Source organism: Eschrichtius robustus, chromosome 1 (genome assembly GCF_028021215.1).
Source record: "Eschrichtius robustus isolate mEscRob2 chromosome 1, mEscRob2.pri, whole genome shotgun sequence".
Lineage (NCBI taxonomy): Eukaryota > Metazoa > Chordata > Mammalia > Artiodactyla > Eschrichtiidae > Eschrichtius > Eschrichtius robustus.
Genome location: NC_090824.1, coordinates 29,215,555 through 29,238,983, shown reverse-complemented (window position 1 = coordinate 29,238,983; position 23,429 = coordinate 29,215,555). Strand labels below are relative to the sequence as shown.

The 23,429-nt window shown below is 39.7% G+C and overlaps 1 protein-coding gene across 3 annotated transcripts in view; it reads left to right on the top strand.

The window, feature by feature from the left end:
* The window catches only part of PSEN1 (presenilin 1), an 87,962-nt gene extending 66,463 nt beyond the window's left edge, over positions 1-21,499 (top strand). For all 3 annotated transcript variants that reach the window (XM_068543245.1, XM_068543255.1, XM_068543235.1), the window contains 4 exons: positions 3,025-3,111; positions 6,064-6,237; positions 15,674-15,792; positions 17,190-21,499. In XM_068543245.1, coding sequence (XP_068399346.1) covers positions 3,025-3,111; positions 6,064-6,237; positions 15,674-15,792; positions 17,190-17,345 — 536 coding nt within the window. In that variant the 3' untranslated portion in view covers positions 17,346-21,499. The remainder of the gene's footprint in view (positions 1-3,024; positions 3,112-6,063; positions 6,238-15,673; positions 15,793-17,189) is intronic.
* The last annotated feature ends 1,930 nt before the right edge of the window (positions 21,500-23,429 follow it).

Sequence of the window (23,429 nt, the reverse complement as noted above, 5' to 3'; positions counted from 1 at the left end):
CCACAACGTTAAGCATGTATGTTAATTTTATACTCAGAAAAAGGATTTACTGTTTTTAAAAAATCTCGTATATAATATTTTTAAAAACTCACGTCTGTATAACAATCAATATTGAGATATTTTTGCAGTAATTCCACAAATATGGGAAAATATAAGCATAAACCTTTACCTCCTGTGTAGATGAAATAGGTTCAAGAAAGTATCTGTTCTCGTGAAATACTGACTCTTTAGTGAGCATTTCATAAATCATTGAGTTTGACAGGTTTTTTTTCAAGTAGAATATATAAAAAGCAACAATATTAATCAGTTCTTTCCCCCTGAAATGGATATAAACATGAATATGAAAAGTTTTAAGTCAGTCCTCTCAGTTATTTGTTCTTTAAAAATACAATCCTTTGATGCATTTGTATCTTCCCCAGTTAAGAGTATTCAGTTTGCAAAAGGGTCTTACCCTCAGGAAACATGTGAGCATTTTTGTTTGTTTTCCCTATCCCATGTTTGGACAGGAAGAATGTACACCTACTCTTTGGTAGCTTTTCAGAAAACAAAGGTAACATTTCCTTGAGGTTGACCATTATGTAAAGTTTTTCTCTGATTTCATATCAGTTTGGGAAGTTTTTAGATTGTTAATTTTTAATTTGCATATTTTTCTATTGATCTAAGTTGTTTGGTGTTAAGTTGAAAGATTGGAAAGTGGGTTTTTTAGATATTATGTTAGTAATATTAATTCATTCAGCAAATATATATTCTGCTTACGATAATTTACATCAGGGGTTAGCAAACTACTGCCCATAGCCAAATCTGGCCCATGGCCTGTTTTTGTATAGGCCTGAAAGCTAAGAATGGTTTTTACATCTTTAAAGAGTTAATGAAAAAGAAAAGAACAAAGAAGAATATGTGACAGAGGCCAGATGTTGACCCACAAGCCCCAAATATTTACTATCCGGCCCTTTACAGAAAAAGTTTGCTGACCTCTGATTTCCATGGTTAATATTAAGTGTTAAAAGAGTTTGTAGCTTTATTTTTCTATACTTGCATAAAGAAAGAAAATCAAATAAATACCTGCTGCCTTCGTTGCCAAGAAGACTACAGAAATTCGTAAACCCTGTTGGTTGCCCTATTTCCTCTTCATTGGGTTTGGATTTAGTTACAGTGAATCGCCAACCTGGCTAATATTTACTTTGATCAGTTAGTCGGGTTATCATATAATGAAACTTGTCTGACCTCTGAATTACAAAGCTATGGTGAATGAGTAAGTGCAGCTATTACAGGATTTTTATCCTCTTTGGTTATGTATTTCTTTCATAAGCTATTCAAGAAGCCTTAGAGTATTAGGAAAATGGATATAATTGTAAAATCAGTGACAAAATGCCAGAGAAACACAGAAAATGCCAAGTATCTTGTTTAAAATTGCTTACCATTACTGGATTGGACTCAGGTTGCTGCTGGCTTGGTTTCTGCTGTCACCCTGTATGGCACATGTTTGTATGTATTTTTGTATTATTGTTGGTGTATCTTCAGGATAAATTCCAAAAGTGTTTTTGCTGGGTCAGAGGGTAAATGTATGTGTAGTTTTGTTAGATGTTACCAAATTCCCCGCCATGTTTCATCCTACCTGCAGTATGTAAGAGAAGCACCATTTTAAAGTGTTCACATTGCCTCTTAATTAAAATGTGACAAGATGTGTGTGTATATCTAGAGCTATATAGATATATTGATATATATGTATTTTTGTGGAGGGGACATAGAAAAGGCAGTTGACTATCCATTTATGTTTATTGCTTTTAACTTTTTTTTTTCTTATTCCCTGTATATAACACAGTTTAGCATTATTGAAAATCCCAGAAGTGAGACATAACATGAAGGGAGCATATTCCTTGCATCTTTCGAATTACAGTAATTCATCCGATTCTTTGTGAGCCCCAGTTTGTCCTCTAATTCAGTTCCAATAAGTAATTTTCACCAGTGAAGTCACACTATTTTAGGATATTCAACTAGCCGAGCTGTTGTTTCAGTGCAGTCTCGCTGGCCTGAACAATTTTCCTTCTGGTTACTTTTCAGGGATTATAAATAACAATGAACAGTTGTATTATAGCAGCTGCAGTTTGAAAGCTACAGTAAATGTCCAGTTTCAGAATTTTTTCTTTTATCTGCCAAAATCAAAGAGAACCTTTTGTGGTTTTTATTTTTTTTTAATAAGTTAGTTAATTTATTTTTGGCTGCATTGGGTCTTCGCTGCTGTGCGCGAGCTTTCTCTAGTTGCGGCGAGCGGGGGCTGCTCTTCTTTGCGGTGCGCGGGCTTCTCATTGCGGTGGCTTCTCGTTGCGGAGCAAAGGCTCTAGGCGCGCAGGCTCAGTAGTTGTGGCGCACAGGCTTAGTTGCTCCGCGGCATGTGGGATCTTCGCGGACCAGGGCTGGAACCCGTGTTCCCTGCATTGGCAGACAGATTCTAACTACTGCGCCACCAGGGAAGTCCCTGTAGTTTTCTCTCTCTCTTTTTTTTTTTTTTTTAATATTTATTTATTTATTTATTTATGGCTGCATTGGGTCTTCGTTGCTGTGCGTGGGCTTTCTCTGGTTGTGGCGAGAGGGGGCTACTCTTCGTTGCGGTGCGCAGGCTTCTCATTGCGGTGGCTTCTCTTGTTGCAGAGCACGGGCTCTAGGCGCGCGGGCTTCAGTAGTTGTGGCACACGGGTTCAGTAGCTGTGGCTCGTGGGCTGTAGAGCGCAGGCTTCAGCAGCTGTGGCGTGCGGGCTTAGTTGCTCCACAGCATGTGGGATCTTCCTGGACCAGGGCTCGAACCCATGTCTCCTGCATTGGCAGGTGGATTCTTAAGCACTGCACCACCAGGGAAGCCCCATCCCAGTAGTTTTTAATATGCATTTGCTTCTGATTGTTAGGGATTCTTATGGTGACATTAAGAAGATTGGTGATTTGTGTGGAGAAATAACAGCCTGCTCTCTATTCGTGAGCTTTCCTTCTGTGTTTCCAGTCCTTTACCTAGACTTTTGTCTTTCTCAACAGCAACAATGGTATGGTTGGTGAATATGGCAGAAGGAGACCCAGAAGCCCAAAGGAAGGTATCCAAAAACTCCAATTATAATGCACAAAGTAGGTGGCTTTTATTTGGTAATTTCCTGGTTTTCACGGTCATTGTTATCTTATGAGTTATGAAGCAATGATTTTTTAACCACTTTCTATTGAGAATCTCCTGGAAGCTGTGGTAATACCTAGCAAACATAAATATTTGAGTTCACATGCTCCAAACCCAACAATCAGCCAAGGCACCCTAGTTTAAGAATTTCTACCATTAAAAACTATTAATTCCAGTATGGAAAGGTTCAAGTTGAGGCTATGATTTTAAAAAGGTAGAATAAACACTCTCTTCAAACATGTAAAAATGAGAACCTCTTGTCTGACAAGGCCAGAGTAACTGAAATATAATTTGATTTGAGTTGTGATAATGTCTATGTTGAGAAGATAAAATATTCCAGGTGAACATGACTTTCTGGAGGAGGGTAAGAATGATGACCTAGGGTGGGAGATTGAAAGGCCCACTTGTGGATACTACAGAAGATGTTAAGGCAAACACAAGTTAGGAGGAGTTATAATTAGAAAAGTTGAGGAATAACAGCACGATATCAATAGTCAAAAAGAAAGGAAACCTTTTTTTTTTTTTTTTTTTAAGAAAAACAAGGACTAACCTTATGAGGAAGCTGACAAACAGAGGCGGAATAAAGGTTGGTCAGAGAAGAAAAAAGGGCCTTAACTGAGTTGCTGTTTGTCAGGAAAGGGAGAGTTTAGGTTTTCTAGAGCCAAGAAAACTGCTGATTTAGCATTTGGGTAACTGCAAGGAGGACGCTTTCAACTTAGAATTTGCGTATTTGGGACCGAAAGATATTAGGCCCATTCTGCAGTGAGCGAGGCAGCAAAACAGGGTGGCATTAGACCAGCAGTAGACCTAGTAGAGAAGTGGGAAATAGAGGAAACAGTTGCTCCAGGTCTGGTTGTTGTGTTAACCTTGTTAAGCTAAAGAAAATTGAAAGATTAGTTGTCTGTGAGTATATATGTATATATATGTGAGTATGAGTGTCTTTTGGGTACATCAAGATTTTATTCTTTTGACAAATGTTGATTGAGCACCTAACTGTGTGCCTAGTATTTGTTAGGCACTGGGGATATAGCTCTGAACGAGAGGTCCTATTCCTGTGGAGTTTATAGCCTATTTGAGGAGACACGCATGTTGAACAAATAATTCATTCAGTTTGTGAGAAGCACTACAAAGGAGAAGTGTAAGTTGCTATGAAAGTTTATAGTGGAAGAATTTCATTTATTCTGGAAAGCCAGGAGGGCTTCCCTGAGGAAGTGATAACAGGAGGTGGCCAGCCAAAGAGAGGAAGAAGAGCTTTCCAGAAGAGGAAGCACCATGGGCGAGGGCCTTGAAGTGAGGAGGAGCTGGATGAACTGCAGGGCTCCTCAGTGGGAGTGTGGTTGGTGTTTCGGGTGGGCGTTCTTAATTGTGCTGACTCCCCTCACATGGTTTAGCATTCCTGGCCTCTCACCCACTAAATGCCAAGGGTAGCTTCAAGGTTTGCAATAACCAAAAACTCCCCATGCTAGTTATTTCCAAACACCCCATGGAAGGGAGGTGCTACCCCCAGTTGAAAACCTCTGTGTTATAGGAACTAGAAGTTAGTTTGGAACAAGGGGGTGTAGGATTCCAAGAGGGATGTCTGTAAAGGAAAAAAGTAATAGAACTCAGGTTGCCCGAGTGAGCACCTAAGATAAAAACATCAAGATACAGCATTATGAGCGTGCTATTTATAATTAATTATGGAGGTAAATACCAAAATAAACAGCTGAAAGGGTTGAAGGTAGGGTGAGGATCAGGAGTGAGGAGGGATAGGGCAGAGCAGGGACTGATGTTTTTATTTCTAAATCGTATACTTTTATGATTTTATAAACTAGCTCAGGGAAGATTCAGGTTTTGTGGAGACCTGGTTAAGAAAACAATGCAAATTAAAAATACAAAATTGCTAGAGCCCCTTTCAGAAAAAAGTCCATGCAAGCGAAAGACCTGAAGTATGCAAGCTTCATTTATTCATGGTAGATGAATAAATATGAGCATGTATTAATTTTATTTAAAAAAATGAGAAAAAAGAGTATTATCAACTTCACTTATGTATTTTAATTATTTTTGATGTATGGAAAGTTCTTGAGACAATCATGTTATACTCACAATTTTCAGTCAGACCGAGTCATTATAACAAAATGACTAGCCCATAAAAAAATTCACTCCCTCCTTTCCCATCCTCCCAGCCCCCAATAGTGGTCTACTTTTATAACTTAGTCACTAAAGCCAGTGGTGAGTGCCATCAATTAGTGAGTGCCAGCAGCTCCAGCTGCAAAGATCAGAAGAAATGTTCTCTCACCTGACCAGAACTCCTGAGGTGTAGGCATTTGCCCGGCTGGCTAATTTTATGACTCGATGATTGTCAGGGGCCCCAGTTCCTTCCTGTCTTCCTGCTCTGCTCTCCTGAGATACGAGCTTGGTCCTCAGCCCTCTGCTCCTCATGGTCACAAGATGACAACTGCAGTGCCAGCCATCATATCCAGATGACACAACATCCAGGGGAAGAAAGGGGCTGTTTGTGTCTCCTTAAGTCTCTCTCAAAGAGTGAGAAAATTTTTCCCCAAATTTCCAGCAGACTTTGCCTCACCACACATTGGCTGGTACCAACCCCACAGCTTTAGAGCTTTCATTGGGAAGAGGAATTGTAGGATGACCACACTTAGCTTGGACTGAACGGGATTTACCACCGGAGTCATGGGTGGGAGGTGGAAACCCAAATAAATCAGTACTCTGCCCTCAGGAAAAAAAGGGGAGAAATAGCTGTTGGGGAAGCAACCAACAGGCCTGAAGTAACCCGTGATTTGTGGTTTAAGAGCCAGCTAACCCACCTAGTTACAGTGACAGGTAATTACTGTTTCCATGTAATTTTCTTAAAGGTATTAAGAGATTTTTCTAAATATTTCAATTGTGATGTTCACTTTTTCTTGAAGGCACAGAAAGTGAGTCACAAGACCCTGTGACAGAGAGTGATGATGGTGGCTTCAGCGAAGAGTGGGAAGCCCAGAGGGACAGTCGCCTGGGGCCTCATCACTCTACGGCTGAGTCGCGATCTGCTGTACAGGATCTTTCCAGCAGCATCCTGGCCAGTGAGGACCCAGAGGAAAGTATGTGCCTTTCTCTACATTGGAAATTCATGGATTCCTTTAGGTGCTGCAGTATCAAACTCTCCCAAAATAAAATGAATCAAAGTGTTACAGTCTAATTCTAAACAGCAGTGCAGCTTTTAGTAGGAAATAACAATAGTTGGTGCTTTTCTCATAGTTAAATTTGTTAATGGACCAAATTCTGCACCTCAGATTTTTGAAATTATCCCTTTACAGCCTGATCTTTGGCATTGATTTTATAAGGTAAAAAAAAAAATTTTAATATTATTCTGATAAGACTTCATGTCTACAAAATTTTCATTAATATATTTCACTCTTGCTGCACAGAGACCTATGGATTTAAATGCTTCACCCTTTTACATTGTTACTGCCCTTTGTCGGCAAGCACTGTATTTTATTAATTTTAAAGAAAATCAAAGGGATTTAGGTTCTCTGCAGAAATGTAAGAGTTTGTTCAGTGTCTAAGGTGTGCTGTCACTGGGATTCAGGTCAGCACTTGGAGCTTCTTAGGATATTAGCCAGTAGAGCCCCCTGGTTAGGGCTCAATCGTCTCTTTACTTAGTCTTAGTTAGAGAGGTGATTTACTGCATAAGAAGAGATTAGCACATTTCCCAACTAAGTTACCCTCAGTTTTTTCGTTTTCACAAAAGTGAAACGCTTGATTAAAATATTATAGCGAAAATGTTAAGTAGTTTCAAAGAAACAGACACCTAGATTCCTTAGCTTCTCTAATCACTATTAATTGTGACCTTGACATTATCCTTCAGCTTGAGCAGAACACTTCTTACAGCTCACCATTAGTCTTTTACCTGGGTCAGAACCTGGGCAGATCCATGACTTTGGTGCTGGGTGAGTTTTCCAGATTTTAGAGCCAGCTGCAGCCTGCAGCTTTCACACTCTGGGAAACCAGACACAGTTGCCTCCTCTTATGGCCAGCCTTGAGCTTGCATTTGCTGATATTTTCTCTGCCTTCAAAGTTATCACTGTAATTAGGTTGCCTCTTCTGTTCCTTTCCTCTTTTCTCAAAGATGCATAGAGCCAAAAGAAAGCAGAAATATAGCTGTTAAGCATAGCTGCAGTGTGATTCTTTCACGACTGCCTTTCCTACTTGAAGATTCTCTCTCCTGATCATCTCTTCGTGTCCTTCTCTTCATCTCTAACTTTTTTTTTTTTTTTTTTTTTAAGAAAAACCCAAGTATTGCCCCTTCCAACTTCAGATTAATATTTTCTTTATCTGGGACCAATATAAACTAATAATTGATATTCTTTCCTTATCTTAGCATCCAGAACACACATAACCATATCTGATTGCATTAATGTGTTAAACCAGACTTGTTACTTACAGAAGTCTCAGTTTACAATAGAATTTGATATATAAAGGCACATGTGAAAAAAAAAAAAAAAAGGCACATGTGTCTTCCAGAACAACCTTTTAAAAATCAAAAATTAATCAGAAAGCTGAACACTGAGAGTTTTTAATTAGAAATGTAAAACATGTTAATTCAATGTGCAGTTGGTCTTCTAGTGAATTTCAAAATACACTTCTTCTAAACATCATGCCAATAGCAGACCTCAGTGTACTAGTGATAGATTTAAAATTTATCAGAGTAGTGAAATTAACCTGTTGTTTCCAGGAGTAGAAATTTAACTCATAGAGGTTCTTTTTCTATAACCTCAAGGGAAGAGTGGGAGATGGATTTTCTTATTTTCTTCAAGTGGAGGAAGAGGTTTTAGTAGTTAAAACACGAAATAATAAATTTCAGGAAGTTTTTTATATGTTTCTGTTTATTAAAAAGATAGTAGGAAATATTCATTATTTTATTATGTTATAGTTACATTTAAGCTAGGCATATATTCTGCTAGATGTCCTGTAGCGAAATCTTACAATTAAAGTAAATATTCACCATCATTTATTATTTTTACCATATCTTGTGTTTGGTAGACCTGCAAATGCCCCTCTTAATACTAAAGGAACTCCATCATTACTTAAAATGATTTTTCAGAGTTGGCCAAAACAAAACAAAACAGTAGGAGACCTAGACAGCAGTAGAACAACTAGCATCCAATCTCAGCATTAGCACTTGGCAGTGGAATACTGATAATACTTTATGTCTAACTTAAGCAGTTTCCATTGCTGTGATTTTAGTTGTTTGGCCATGGCATATCTTTACTGAATAAATCAAAGAAGCTGTTTAAAGAAAACATATTCCCAAGCAACATGATTTTTCTTAGGTTTTATATACTGATTCATCCAGTCTCTTCTGGTTATGGAATATAACTTGTTGCTTCAGTAAGTGCCTAAAGAAAAAAAATTGATGGTTACTTCTTTGTTTCCTGACTCTTTTAATTTTGCTAATAAAATATATCTACATTTCTCTCTCCATTAAAATGAATTCTGTAAAGTATAACTATAGCATTTGCCATAATATTGTTATTATTTAAACAAACATAAGCCTTTAAATGAAAAACATGAGAGACTATAATTTTAAGCTTAATTTGGTACATTATTTTTATTTTTTGATACCTCTGTTGAGACATAATTCACATACTATACAATTCACCCATTTAAAGTGGTGACATTAGTATATTCACAGAATTGTTCAACCATCACCACAATTGATTTTAGAACATTTTCAATACCCCATAAAGAAACCCCATACTCCTTAACATCACCTCTACAATCCCTCTCATTCCCCCCCATTTAAAGTGGACAATGCAATGGTTTTTTTTTATTTATTTATTTATTTATTTATTTATTTATTTTTGGCTGTGTTGGGTCTTTGTTGCTGTGTGCGGGCTTTCTCTAGTTGCAGCGAGCAGAGGTGCACAGGCTTCTCATTGCGGTGGCTTCTCTTGTTGCGGAGCACGGGCTCTAGGCGCGCAGGCTTCAGTAGTTGTGGCACACGGGCTCAGTAGTTGTAGCTCATGGGCTCTAGAGCTCAGGCTCAGCAGTTGTGGCACACGGGCTTAGTTGCCGCGCGACATGTGGGATCTTCCTGGACCAGGACTTGAACCTGTGTCCCCTGCACTGGCAAGCAGATTCTTAACCACTGCGCCACTGGGGAAGTCCATGATGGTTTTTATTATAGTTGTGCAACCATCACCACATGCTAATGTTAGAATATATTCATTACCTCAGAAAGAAACCCTGTACCCATTACCCCTATTCCCCCCAGCACCAACAAATATACTATCATAATAGATTTGCCTCTTTTGGACATTTCATATAAATGGAATCATACAATATATGGTTCTTTGTACTGATTTCTTTCATGTAGCATTATGTTTTCAGGGTTTATCTATGTTGTAACATGTATTAGCATTTCGTTTCTCTTTATAGCCAAATAATATTCCATTGTACGGATATGTCACATTTATCATCCATTCATCAGTTAATGGGCATCTAGATTGTTTCCATTTTGAGCTGTTAGGCGTAGTGTTGTGTGAACATTCATGTACACATCTGTGTGGACATATGGTTTTCTCTTAGGTGTATACCTACAAGTAGAATTACTGAGTCATGTGGTAACTCTATGTTTAACCTTTTGAGGAACTACCAGACTGTTTTCCAAAGTGTCTGCACCATTTTACATTCCCACCAGCAGTGTATGAATGTTCCAGTTTTTCCACAGCCTCACCAACACTTGTTATTATTTGTCTTTTTGATTATAATCATTCTAGTGGGTGTAAAGTGGTATGTCACCATGGTTTTGACTTGCATTCTTCTGATGGCTAATAATGTTGAGTATCTTTTTGTGTGCTTATTGGCCATTTGTATATTTTTTTGGAGAACTGTCTATTCAGATCCATTGCCCATTTTGGGGGTCCTTTTTTATTATTGAGTTGTAATAGTTCTTTATGTATTCTCTAGATACAAGTCTCTTATCAGAGAAATGCAAAATTTTTCTTCTGCATTATTTTTAAAAATTCATTTCTATAGCATTTTTTTTCTGAAGAAATTAGTTTCTTTCAGTTAGTTTCTTTTTTTTAAATTTATTTATTCTATTTATTTTTCGCTGCATTGGGTCTTCGTTGCTGTGCGCGGGCTTTCTCTAGTTGCGGAGAGCGGGGGCTACTCTTCGTTGCCGTGCGCGGGCTTCTCATTGCAGTGGCTTCTCTTGTTGCGGAGCACAGGCTCTAGAGCACAGGCTCAGTAGTTGTGGCGCACGGGCTTAGTTGCTCCGCGTCATGTGGGATCTTCCCCGACCAAGGCTCAAATCCGTTTCCCCTGCATTGGCAGGCGGATTCTTAACCACTGCACCACCAGGGAAGCCCTCAGTTAGTTTCTTATAGCACTTACTATTTGGAATCAAAAGTATTTCTAAGACTGTCATTTATTTAGCCTCTGTGTTTGCCAAGAACTTTTCCTGTATTATTTTCAACGCTGATACCAACCTTGTGAAATAGCTCTGTAATCCCCATCTTGTAGCTGAAGAATTTGAGGATTAAAGAAGTTAGTAAACTTGCCCTGGATCACACTAGTACCTAAATAGTAGAGTTGGACTCTTCTGCACAACTGAAACTGGTGTAAGTATTCATCAGTCTGGGAAGGTTAGCAAGTTAAAGGATAACTGACCATGTAATTCATGGCATCGGATTTCAGGGTTGTATGTTTATTTTTTCCACTATGGAAGACTTTGCTCTGGCTTCCACGATTTAAAAAGAACAATGGTTTCTCAGCAAGATCTTTTTAATTTTTGGCTGGGTTGGGCCTTCTTTGCTGTGCGCGGGCTTTCTCTAGTTGTGGCAAGCAGGGGCTGCTCTTCGTTGTGGTGCGCGGGCTTCTCATTGCGGTGGCTTCTCTTGTTGCAGAGCACGGGCTCTAGGCACACGGGCTTCAGTAGCTGTGGCACATGGGCTCAGTAGTTGTGGTGCATGGGCTTAGTTGCTCTGTGGCATGTGCCATCTTCCTGGACCAGGGATCAAACCCGTGACCCCCGCATTGGCAGGCGGATTCTTAACCACTGCGCCACCAGGGAAGTCCCTCTCAGTAAGATCTTATTAATCAGAACTCTGCCCCTTTCTCCTGCAGACTCTGCTTCTCAAGGCCCTCAACACCTATCTTCCAGAAGTAGTTTCTGTAACTCAGGCAACAGAACTTTAAGATCAGGATGACACTTTAGTTGGGAATAGTTATAACAACCAGAAAGGTAAAAGCGCCAGTAGTAAAGCTTAATGGGTTACTGTTGAGCCCCAAGTCAAGGCATATTTTTATTTATTTATTTATTTATTTTATTATTATTTTTAAAACAGTACATGTTTATTGTGGAACTTTTTTTTTTTTAGATAAATTTATCTATTTATTTTTGGCTGTGTTGGGTCTTCGTTGATGCACGTGGGCTTCCTCTAGTTGTGGTGAGCCAGGGTTACTCTTCGTTGCAGTGTGCGGGCTTCTCATTGCGGTGGCTTCTCTTGTTGCGGAGCACAGGCTCTAGGCTTGCAGGCTTCAGTAGTTGTGGCATGCAGGCTCAGTAGTTGTGGCTCGCAGGCTCTAGAGCGCAGGCTCAGTGTTTGTGGTGCACGGGCTTGGTTGCTCCGCGGCATGTGGGATCTTCCCAGACCAGGGCTCGAACCCGTGTCCCCTGCATTGGCAGGCGGATTCTTAACCACTGAGCCAGCAGGGAAGTCCAAAGCATATTTTTAAATACATAGTTTCGTTTATCATTTTGAAAAGAACTTGAAAAGTTAAAAATAATGTTTGACAACAGAAAACCAAGGGCCTTTGCATTTCTGTGTGTTTTAGGATCAGCTTGTCAATTTCTACAAGCTGATCCTAAAATTTTTTGGAAGTGTAAAGAACTTAGAATACCCAAAACAATTTTGAAAGAGAAGAAAAAAGTTGGTGGACTTAAACTATCTGATTTCAAAACTTACTCTAAAGCCATAGTAATCAAGGACAGACATATAAATCAAAGGAACAGAACTGAGAGTCCAGAAGTAAACCCTTATATTTATGATCAATGATTTTTTACAAAGGTGCTAAAATAATCAATGGCAAAAGGATATAATCTTTTCAACAAATGGTGCTGGGACAATTGGATATCCACATGCAAAAGAATGAATGGAAACCCCTGTCTCACCCTATCCATCATGCACACAATCCAAAATTAACCCCAAATTGGTCATAAACTGAAATGTAAGTGGTAAAACTCTAAAACTTCTAGAAGAAAACGTAGGAGAAAAACTTCATGACCTCGGGTTGGGCAAAGAGTTCCTTAATATAACACTGATACGTAGAAGAAAAAATTGATAGATTGGACTTTGTCAAAATTGAAAACTTTCACACTTCAAAAGATACCATTAAGAGAAGAAGTATTTAGGGAAGTCCCTGGCAGTTCAGTGGTTAGAACAACGCGCTTTCACTGCTGAGGGCACCGGTTTGATCCCTGGTTGGGGAACTAAGATCCCACAAGCCACACAGAGAGGCCAAAAGAAAAATAAGAGAGAGAGAAAGAGAAGAGGTATTTATATACCCGTGTTCATAGCACTGTTCACAGTAGCCATGAGATGGAAGCAACCTAAGTGTCCACTGGCTGATGAATGGATAGACAAAATGTGGTGTATACATACAATGGGATATTATTCAGCTTTAAAAAGGAAGGAAAATCCAATACATGCTGCAGCATGGATGAGCCAGGACATTATGCTAAGTGAAATAAGCCAGTCACAGTAAGACAAATACTGTATGATTCCACTTAAATGAAATACCTGGAGTAGTCAAACTCAGACATGGAGAGTGGAATGGTGGTTTCCAGGGGCTGGAGGGAGAGAGGAAGGAGGAGTTACTGTTTAATGGGTACAGAGGTTCAGTTTTGCAAGATGAAAAGAGTTCCGTGGATGGATGGTGGTGATGGTAGCACAACAATATGAACGTACTTAATGCCATTGAACTGTGTATTTTACCACAATAAAAAAAAAAGATACCATTAAGAAAAGGAAAAGGAGCCACAGACTGAGAGAAAATATTTGCAAATCATTGCAAATCCTGTTAAAGGATTTATAATTAGGGTATACAGAGAATGCTTACAACTCAGTAATAGGAAGATAACCTAAGTAAAAAATAAGGTAACACTTTGGGTAGATATTTCCCCAAAGGAGAGATATAATGGCTAATAAGCACATGAAAAGATACTCAACATCATGAGTCAGAATGGCTATAATCAAAAAGACAGCAATGCGAAGTGCTGGTGAGGACTGAAGAAACTGGAACCATTGTGCACTGCTGGTGAGAATGTACTGGTACAGCCAGTATGGAAAACGGTTTGGCAGTTTCTCAAAAGGCTAAACATAAACTTACCATATAACCCAACAGTTCCACTCCTAGGAATCTACCCGATGGAACTGAAAGCAGTCTGCCCACACAAAGATGTGTGCACTGATGTTCGTAGCAGCATTATTCATAATAGCCCAAAACTGAAAACAATCTACATGTCCATCAACTGGTAAATGGATAAAATATAGTATATCCATACAATGAAAAACTATTCACCAGTGAAAAGCAACAAACTACAGACACATGCAATATCATGGATAAACCTCAAAAATATTATGTTAATACAGATGGCCAACAGGCACATGAAAAGATGCTCAACATCACTAATTATTAGAGAAATGCAAATCAAAACTACAATGAGGTATCACCTCACACTGGTCAGAATGACCATTATCAAAAAGTCTATAAATAATAAATGCTGGAGAGGGTGTGGAGAAAAGGGAACCCTCCTATGCTGTTGGTGGGAATGTAAATTGGTGCAGCCACTATGGAGAACAGTATGGAGGTTCCTTAAAAAACTAAAAATAGAGTTACCATAGGATCCTGCAACCTCACTCCTGGGCATATATCTGGAAAAGACGAAAACTCTAATTCAAAAAGATACACGCACCCCAGTGTTCATAGCAGCACTATTTACAATAGCCAAGACATGGAAGCAATCTAAATGTCCATTGACAGGAGAATGGATAAAGAAGATGTGGTATATATACACAATGGAATATTACTCAGCCATATAAAAGAATGAAATAATGCCATTTGCAGCAACATGGATGGACCTAGAGATTATCATACAGAGTGAAGTAAATCAGACAGAGAAAGACAAATATCATATGATATCACTTATATGTGGAATCTAAAATATGATACAAATGAACTTACATACAAAACAGAAATAGACTCACAGACATAGAAAGCAAACTTATGGTTACCAAAGGGGAAAGTGTGGGGCAGGGGAGATAATTTAGAAGTTTGGGATTAACAGATATACAGTACTATATTTAAAATAGATAAACAACAAGGACCTACTATATAGCACAGGGAGCTATTTTCAATATCTTGTAATAACCTATAATGGAAAAGAATCTGGAAAAGAAAAAATATATATATATATATCTGAATCACTTTGTTGTACACCTGGAACTAACACAACATTGTATGTCAACTATACTTCAATTTTAAAAAATTATTGGGCTTCCCTGGTGGCGCAGTGGTTGAGAATCCGCCTGCCAATGCAGGGGACACGGGTTTGAGCCCTGGTCTGGGAAGATCCCACATGACGCGGAGCAACTGGGCCCGTGAGCCACAATTACTGAGCCTACGCGTCTGGAGCCTGTGCTCCGCAACAAGAGAGGCCGTGATAGTGAGAGGCCCACGCACCGTGATGAAGAGTGGCCCCCACTTGCCGCAACTAGAGAAAGCCCTCGCACAGAAACGAAGACCCAACACAGCCATAAATAAATAAATAAATAAATAAATTTTAAAAAAAAATTATGTTAAATGAAAGAAGCCAGTCACAAAAGACTTCATATTGTGTGAGTCCATTTCTGTGCAGTGTCTAGAAAAGGCAGATTTATAGAGTTAGAAAGCAGATCAGAGGTTGCTTAAGGCCTGGGAGGGGAGTGGAGATTAACTGTAAATGAACACAAGGTATCTTAATTGGGGTGATGGAAATATGGTGGATTGTGGTGATGGTTGCACAACTCTAAATTTTTTCAGTCATTGAATTGTACATTTTACAGTGGGTGCATTTTATGAAATAAATTATACCTCAGTAAAGCTGTTTTTCAAAAAAAAGATGATACCTATCTCATAGGGGTTCTTGTGAGGATTTATTAGAACAAGTGCAGGTATAAACTAGGCATTCAGTAGATGACAATTATTATTTATTGTTATTATTTTTGCTATATAACAGCAGCATCTACTGTTAAGATGCCAGAGTTAGCCACATAACATCTGAACCCCCTTTTATAGAAAACCAAAAAAGAAAGGGAAAGCGTAGCTAAAGCCTAATTTTGTATGATATCATTTACTGACTTCTCATTCAGCATAGGATGGGGGGCGGGGGGCAGCGACAGTTTTGAATTGTGAAGTCATAGCAAAGAGTGACAAGCTTTATTTTTTTTAAGAGTGACAAACTTTATATTCATAATCTTTCCTTTTTAGGGGGAGTAAAACTTGGATTAGGAGATTTCATTTTCTACAGTGTTCTGGTTGGTAAAGCTTCCGCAACAGCCAGTGGAGACTGGAACACAACCATAGCCTGTTTTGTAGCCATATTAATTGTAAGTATACACGGATTAAAAACGTGTCAGAACTCCTCATCTCAAAATTCTGATTAAAAGGTCGTCCTTTTAACCCCAGCTAGGCTGAGTGTTCCAATCACCTGGGGAGCTTTTTTAAAAACACAAATAATTGGACCTCACCTGAGTAATTCTCTACCTGGCCACACATTAAAATCACCTGGGAACTTTTAAAACTGTGGGTCTCTACCCTGAGCTATTAGTGGGTTGGCCAAAAAGTTCGTTCAGGCTTTTCCATAAGATGTTATGGAAAACCCAAACAAAGTTTTTGGCCAACCGAATATTTAATTTGTTTTAATTGTGTATTTTTTTTAAAGTTCCCCAGGAAATTCTGGTAAGTACCTCAGAGTAGGAACGATTGCTTCAAGCCCAGCAGCATAGATAATGTAAGGAATTAGATCAGTCTTAAAGGGGTAAGCAGATCCTCACGTAGTCTGCGTTTGGTGGTGGTACTGTGTTTAAGGCCACGGCCTGCAGCATACAGTGTCCTTTGGGCAGTAAGTATGAGGCAAGAAAAGCTAACTCAGTGCACGATCACACATAGATTTTGCTTATAGTGCTACAACGTGAGCCTGAAGCTTTCAAGACTATGATTTAAGTAAATAACTCATAGTTCTTATTGCTATTTTTGCTAAAGATGTGATATCTTTGATAATATGTGAGTGAAGTTGGATGAGAGGTTAGACGAGAGCCTTTACTTATGCATTTATTTTATGATTACACTTGTGATTTATCTTGATTATATGACCAGTTAGAATTTTCATTTATTTTATTTCTCTTTTTGAGGTTAGTTTTCTGGATGTGTTGAAGCTTTTAAGAAGAAAATTACCTACTTTGGATAAACCTTAAATGCAGCTCACCCTCCAGACTTCATAGTTAATATCTCAGTAACTAGGATAAAAAATGGGGTGTATTATATAGCTGCTCTGTGTTTATAAGAAAACAGTATACACTTTATAAACAAACTTTTATTGGTTTATTCCATGAGCACCCCTTTGCCCCCAGACAGCATAAAGAATGTTCTTCACCTCTGGGATTTTTAGCTAGCCAAACTAAACCTACAGTAGCCAACCCAGTAGTTTAGATAGAAATTTCAGTATTGCTTATTTGTTTTCAAAAATAATTTTACTTATTTTCAGATTCTGTTCCCTACCTAGAATTAGGGATGAAATATCAACAATGTATGGATAATGATCTCTCTTGCAAAGGAAAATAAATGTTGTTTCCAGATTTAATGAAAAAATTTTGTTCTAAAAGTTAACGTCAAAGGATTGTATTGAATTAACTAAATTAAAACTGAGACTTGTGATTGAGTTGATTTGCACAGAATACTTGCATAATTATGTCTGGGTTTGTGTCTTTTCCCCTCTTCTCCACAGGGTTTGTGCCTTACATTATTGCTCCTTGCCATTTTCAAGAAAGCATTGCCAGCTCTTCCAATCTCTATCACCTTTGGGCTTGTTTTCTACTTTGCCACAGATTATCTTGTGCAACCCTTTATGGACCAATTAGCATTCCATCAGTTTTATATCTAGCATATTTGCAGTTAAAATCTCATGGATTTTTCTCCTTTGACTATAATAAAATCTGGGGAGGACAAAGGTGATTTTCCTGTGTCCACATCTAACAAAGTCAAGATTCCCAGCTGGACTTTTTGCAGCTTCCTTCCAAGTCTTCCTGACCACCTGCACTATTGGGCGTTGGAAGGAGGTGTCTACAGAAAATGGTTTTGAACATGTCATTGTGGTGGACTGAGTCCCTCAGTGCAGAAACTGCCAGATTTGAGGGACAAGAACAAGGCAAAGTGATGGGCCAGAAAGTTGCTGTGGTCCCACCAGCAGGTTGACCTTTGGTCACAGGTGGATTTTACCAACGCTGCAGACTCTCAGGACTACCATTACCAAGAGGTTAAATGAAATGGTTTAAACCAGACAGGACTCTTCACCTTAAACTACATGTTGAAAGTCAACCTAATAAATCTGTATTGAATTCTGAACCTTTTCGGGAGATACTGCAAGGAGAGCAGGCACCAGAGCAAAATGGAAAGATGGAAAGGGGCTCAAACTTTCAGATTTTTTGCTGCAGACTTACCATTTTTAAATAAGACTTTTTTTCACCTGAGTCAAGTCAGAGGTGTAGGTTGATTTTGACACTTCTTGTTCTCAAGCACTGAAGCTCATTACCGTCTATGGCTGCCATTTCTTCCCAAGGCCAGTCTGAACTTATTTGAGGTTGCTTTATCTTAAAAGTCTTAACCTCAGGTTCCAAATGCAGTCATTTATTTCTGGAAAGAATGGAACTATAACTCAACGATTCCCTATTACCCTTAAGTAAATTCTGGATTTTCCACCAAATTCCTAACTTTTAGGCATACTTGTAGGTTCACTTGCCCCCAGGTCCCTCCCTCCTTCCGTCTCTCTCCCGGTACTCCCCTCACAAGCACTTCTCCTATACAGCGAATAAGACAGCTCTGTTGTGGAAGCAGATGATCCAGTTGTTCTAGGATTTTGCTCTGTGTGTGGTGCAAAGAATGTGTCATGAGTCAGTGCTATCAGCCTTGCTGTCATACTTTCTTAAATAGCAAATGCAATGTGCCCAAAGACAGTAGGATTAAAGAAGAGTAAGATGGCTGGTGAAGCACTTTCTGTCCTGGTTTGTCTTTTCTTTTTAACTACAACCCATTGTCTCTTGACAGTAGGTCAGAATTTGAACCAATAGCCAAAAGCTGGTAGTTTATAAAGTTTATGAGTCAGTTGTATCAGTACAAAGCTTGGAGATAGCTGTTACTTCACTTGGTGAGCTGTGGGAGAACCAAGGGTCAGGGGGAGAACCAGCGGCCAAGAGGAGAGAGGAGGGGCCTCCAACAGCCAATGGGACAAGAGCTCACGGCCTGGGAAGGAGGGGATCCGAGTGATTCCTCAAGAACCTCACAATGGGTGTTTTGTGTTTTTCCCTTCTGCGTTACCTTTCGTTTCAATGTACCTTTGTGAGAATTGGGCTGCAGAGTTCAGGCCCTGTGTAGTTCAGCTGTGCAATGCATATGAACAGAGCCCGCCGCCTGCGGGCACACAGCACCGTTGGATGAAGCTTTGCCGGGGCACACCCCCTCTTTTACCACGGACAGCCCTCAGCCATGGTGATCAGACTCTAAGCATTTGTGAGAAACTTAGTTTCTCCTTGTGGCTGAAGAGAGGCCAGCTTTCCCTCTGTTTCCTGCTGCTTGCTGTCTCTCCAGCCATCATTTGATCTGGTTTGGGGTTCTCCTTGGAGTTTAGAGTATTTGTTTTCTGCCATGGAATATTTCTTATAAGAAACTAACTTTAGGGTAATGTGCTGGTACTAACCTGTGTGTAAAAACTGGCTCCTCTTAGGCCCTTTTTCCCAAGATTTTCTTTTTCTCCTCAGATATGTGACAGTGTGGGTATTATCTTCCAGGAAGACATGCAGTTCAACAGTTACAACAAAGCCACCTGAACACTAATGTGTGATTTGAAGATTTGAAGCAGTCTTGAAGGGAGCCCTGACCTACAGTAGTTTATTTGTGTGAGGATCCCAAACATGCTGTGTCTTTCATGAAGGGTTTATCTCTGAAGAGGGTGTGTGGTGTGTGTGATTGTGTTCAAATCCATCCTATGTATTGCTGTCCTATGTAGAAAGATTGCAATAGACCTGTCACTTTCTGCAAGATGGAACCACATCTCAGCATAGAGAGAATACATCTTATTTCTTTAAAGCACCGGTCTCAGACGCAGACTTTTCCGTAGAACCTTCTTAGAGTCAATTCAGTTGTTTCTGAAATATCAAAATGCTAGTCTTTCACCGTGAAAAATAGATTGTCACCAGAGAAAACAGTAGCAATTCCACTGAGGATGCGCCCTCACCCAGGGGCAAGGGGTGGCTGTGGAACCAGACAGAACAAATGATAAAACCTGACCAGCCCAGCTGACCTGCTTAATAAAAAAGGGAGGACAGTAGGAAGAAGGGCGACCCCTGATGTCTGTGTCTGACTGGCCTACAGAAGAATAGAGAGTGTTTACATACAGAATGTTGCCACAAACTAGCCTATGGAAATGCCAACCATATTTGGAGGATTTGTAGAGGATTTTTTTTCAAAGAGGAAGGGATCGCTTCTCTGTTTTTGATTCTCACCAGGTTAGTGTATGGTCCTCAGATCACAGCTCTCACTGTAAATAACTCTCTTGGTCAGAAAAAGGAGAAGCTTTCTAAGCAACTTGAAAGAAAATCATAAGTGAACAATTTATTGATTTCACTACAGAAGCAACAACTGACGAGGTGGTGTTTTTACTTTTAAACTCCCGGATCCCCATTTTTCAAAGTGTCCCTTGGTTTTAAAAACCCTCCTTCCATAACAGATGCCCAAACAAATAATATGTTTAGTACTTGCCCTTTACTTGGCCTCAACAAACTTTATATATGTAGTCTTGATCGTATTTTGTAAAATGTGAGACAGAACTACCACATAAGATCTTCCAGGGTCAGACATCTCAAGGAAGCCTCTGATCCTGACCCCCAGTGCCTGGCCTTGCGTATTTGCCCATTCATGATCTAGCCCTGAAGAAAATGAGCTCAGAAACCACTATGAAAAATTTTATTCAATGTCTTCTGTGTTGCTGGCATGGTGCTGGAGTCTAAGGATGCAAAAATGAGTAAGATGTAACCTCAGAATGTAACTGTAGTCTCTTGTTTTCTGGTAAATACCAGCTTTAACTTCTCTAAAATATTAGCTACCTGTCAATAACCCCTTTTCATGGTAACTGTTATTGAGGACTTATAAAATTGATGTTATGAAATGGTGACTTGAGTCTTCCCGAAACCAATCCTTCCAGTAAATTACTCCTTTTTCCCTAGATTTGCTTTTGTCATTCTCCTCAACTCCAAGAGGATCCTGAACGCTGAGTTTGGGAAGAGACTTGAAAACTGGATGTTTGGTTTTGCCCTGGGATGAGACAATATCATCATAAATTTGAGCCAAGAAGTGATCCTTGTGATCTTCTTGCCTCATTTTAAATTCCCCAGACACAGGAGATTAAAAACAGTGGTTTCAGCTCTTCACAACCCTCATTGAAGCTGCAGAGCAGGGTATCCCAACAAGGCCACCATCACGCTCACATCCCAAATCATCTGGATAGCATCATTGGAACAGTCCTCTCCTCTGGCAAGAAACACCTCAGATCTGTGCATTAAAGATCAGCCTGGTGCTGAAGTGAACCCCCTTCTTGAATGTCTAAGCTGTTTCCCAGGGCCTCGGACAGCTTCAGCGTTGCCCTGAGGAAGTAGTTGGGTCCACCCTGGGCCCTGGAATCTGGTGTTAGCACTTCAGCCTGGTCTGTGTAGCAGGAAGGACTTCCCAGAAAGCAATTTTCCTTTTAAAATAAGTAAGTGTTGCAACAGGACAGTTTCCAAGTCAACTATGTAGAGTATTGAGTACAGGACTGTCATGTTTATGGTGCTATCAATGTGCTGGGGTGTGGGTTTCAGTGGGATCGTTTACCCTCACGTGTTCATTGTCTGGCTTTTGCTTCTACAGACACTGCTTTGTACACGATTCAGACAGACTGTGAATACATCTTTTTTAAATACCTTTCAAATTCTTGGTAAGATATAATTTTGATAGATGAGTGCAGATTTTCCTGTTTTTTGTCAAATTAATAAAGACCGCATGACTCCAGCTGTGCTAATTTTCTTACATGAAAGTATTATAATATGTAACTGTGAAAACTATTCAGCGATTATCAGGAAACAGTTTAGAAACACAAATGCACTGTTTCCATCATTCACTCATAATAAAGTGGTATGGATTATAGCAGGCCACATCTCTGAAGGGTACTATATTAAATCTATTTATGGAAAGTCTCAACTATTCTTTTTTTTTAAATTAATTAATTTATTTATTTATTTTTGGCTGCATTGCGTTTTCGTTGCTGCACGCAGGCTTTCTCTAGTTGCGGCGAGCGGGGTCTACTCTTGGTTGCGGTCCACGGGCTCTAGGCACGCGGGCTTCAGTAGTTGTGGCATATGGGCTCAGTAGTTGTGGCTTGCGGGCTCTAGAGCACAGCCTCAGTAGTTGTGGTGCACAGGCTTAGTTGCTCTGCGGCATGTGGGATCTTCCTGGACCAGAGTTCGAACCCGTGTCCCCTGCATTGGCAGGCGGATTCTTAACCACTGCGCGACCAGGGAAGCCTTCAACTATTCTTAACACTTAGTTTCTGAAAAATGTTTCTTCTAGAAAATATCTAACTCAAATTAATGTAAAGACTATCAAAATAACTTATAGGATGTATGTTGTAGTACAGTGTAGATATTTCATAAGCTAGAGGATTATCTTTTAAAAATTATTACGTAGGTCACATGAATGGAAAAAAGCAACATTACTTTTATTGACCTGGTAGAGCATAGGTTGTCCTATCACTCTACTCCCAAACTCTACAAAGCCTTTTGTTTCTAAACAGTGAATTGCATACACGGTGTTGGGAATTATTGGTCAAAAATAAGTTTGTGGCAGAAAAACCAGAGTTGGCCTATTTGTCTTCAGAAGAAGCAGAGAAGAGGTGGTAGATGTGTTCCTGGGTACATTGGCCAGGGGCATCAAGAAGCAAAGAAGGTGTCTTTCCCTCCTATGGGAATCAGAAGCATCATTTGCTTTTATGAATCTTGTAGGCAGTGTCACTGGAGTCTGCCAGAGCAGCACCATGACTTGTCCTCATCAGCTGATAGGTATCTGATTCTTAGGGGCCCCAATAGTGGTGCTCTCGATGAGAAGGAAGAACGTCCTCAAGCAGATTGAGAAGCAGGAGTAATGAGGCTGGATTTCCTGCATCACTAGGTAAGTACCACAGCTTTTTGTAGCACAACCACTCTCCCTGGGGATTCTTCTGTGGGTCAGAGTCGGAGGAGGCCCTGCCCACCAATAGCTTAGGATATGGTTAAAAGTGAAACAGCATGCTTGAGTACAAGCAAGTACAATGTTGGCTCACTACATGATCTAAATGGGAAAGCAGAGTAAGGAGGGATCCACAGAAGACAGGATTTAAAAGCAGAGTTTCCTCCAGCAGCATAAGGTTTGAACCAAGTTTGGGAACAAGGGAAGAATCTGAATCGGCAAGAAGACAAAGAGCATACGCTAAAAACAAAATCAGGAAAGAGGAACGTGGGAGACACCCAAGGATAACTGGATTTTGAATTTAGTTGATTTACTCAGAGGGAAACCTAATTTGTTAACTAAATCTGTTTCCATTTTTACTTAGACTATGCCTCCTTCATTAAATGACTTGTAGAAACCGTGGAGGATGATGACCTGACCTACCACAGGGACCTTTCAACACAGGGCCTCTTATTCTTGACAAAGATTGATTCTCGTACATGGGCTGGCCCTCCTATGCCTGGTATGCCAGACCCTTTAATGGAGGGAGATGGAAGAGCCTCAGAAACCAAGTTTGTGGGAGTCTTAATTCTTGGGAGAAAGGGTGACATACTCTTGCTGCCTCTGTCTTTTTTTTTTCCCTAAAACTTTTAATTATGTAGTAACCCAAGGTCAATTCCTCATGCAAAAGAGAAAAGGATTTTGTTACCCTTTTACCCATAGAACACCTCGAAGTGGA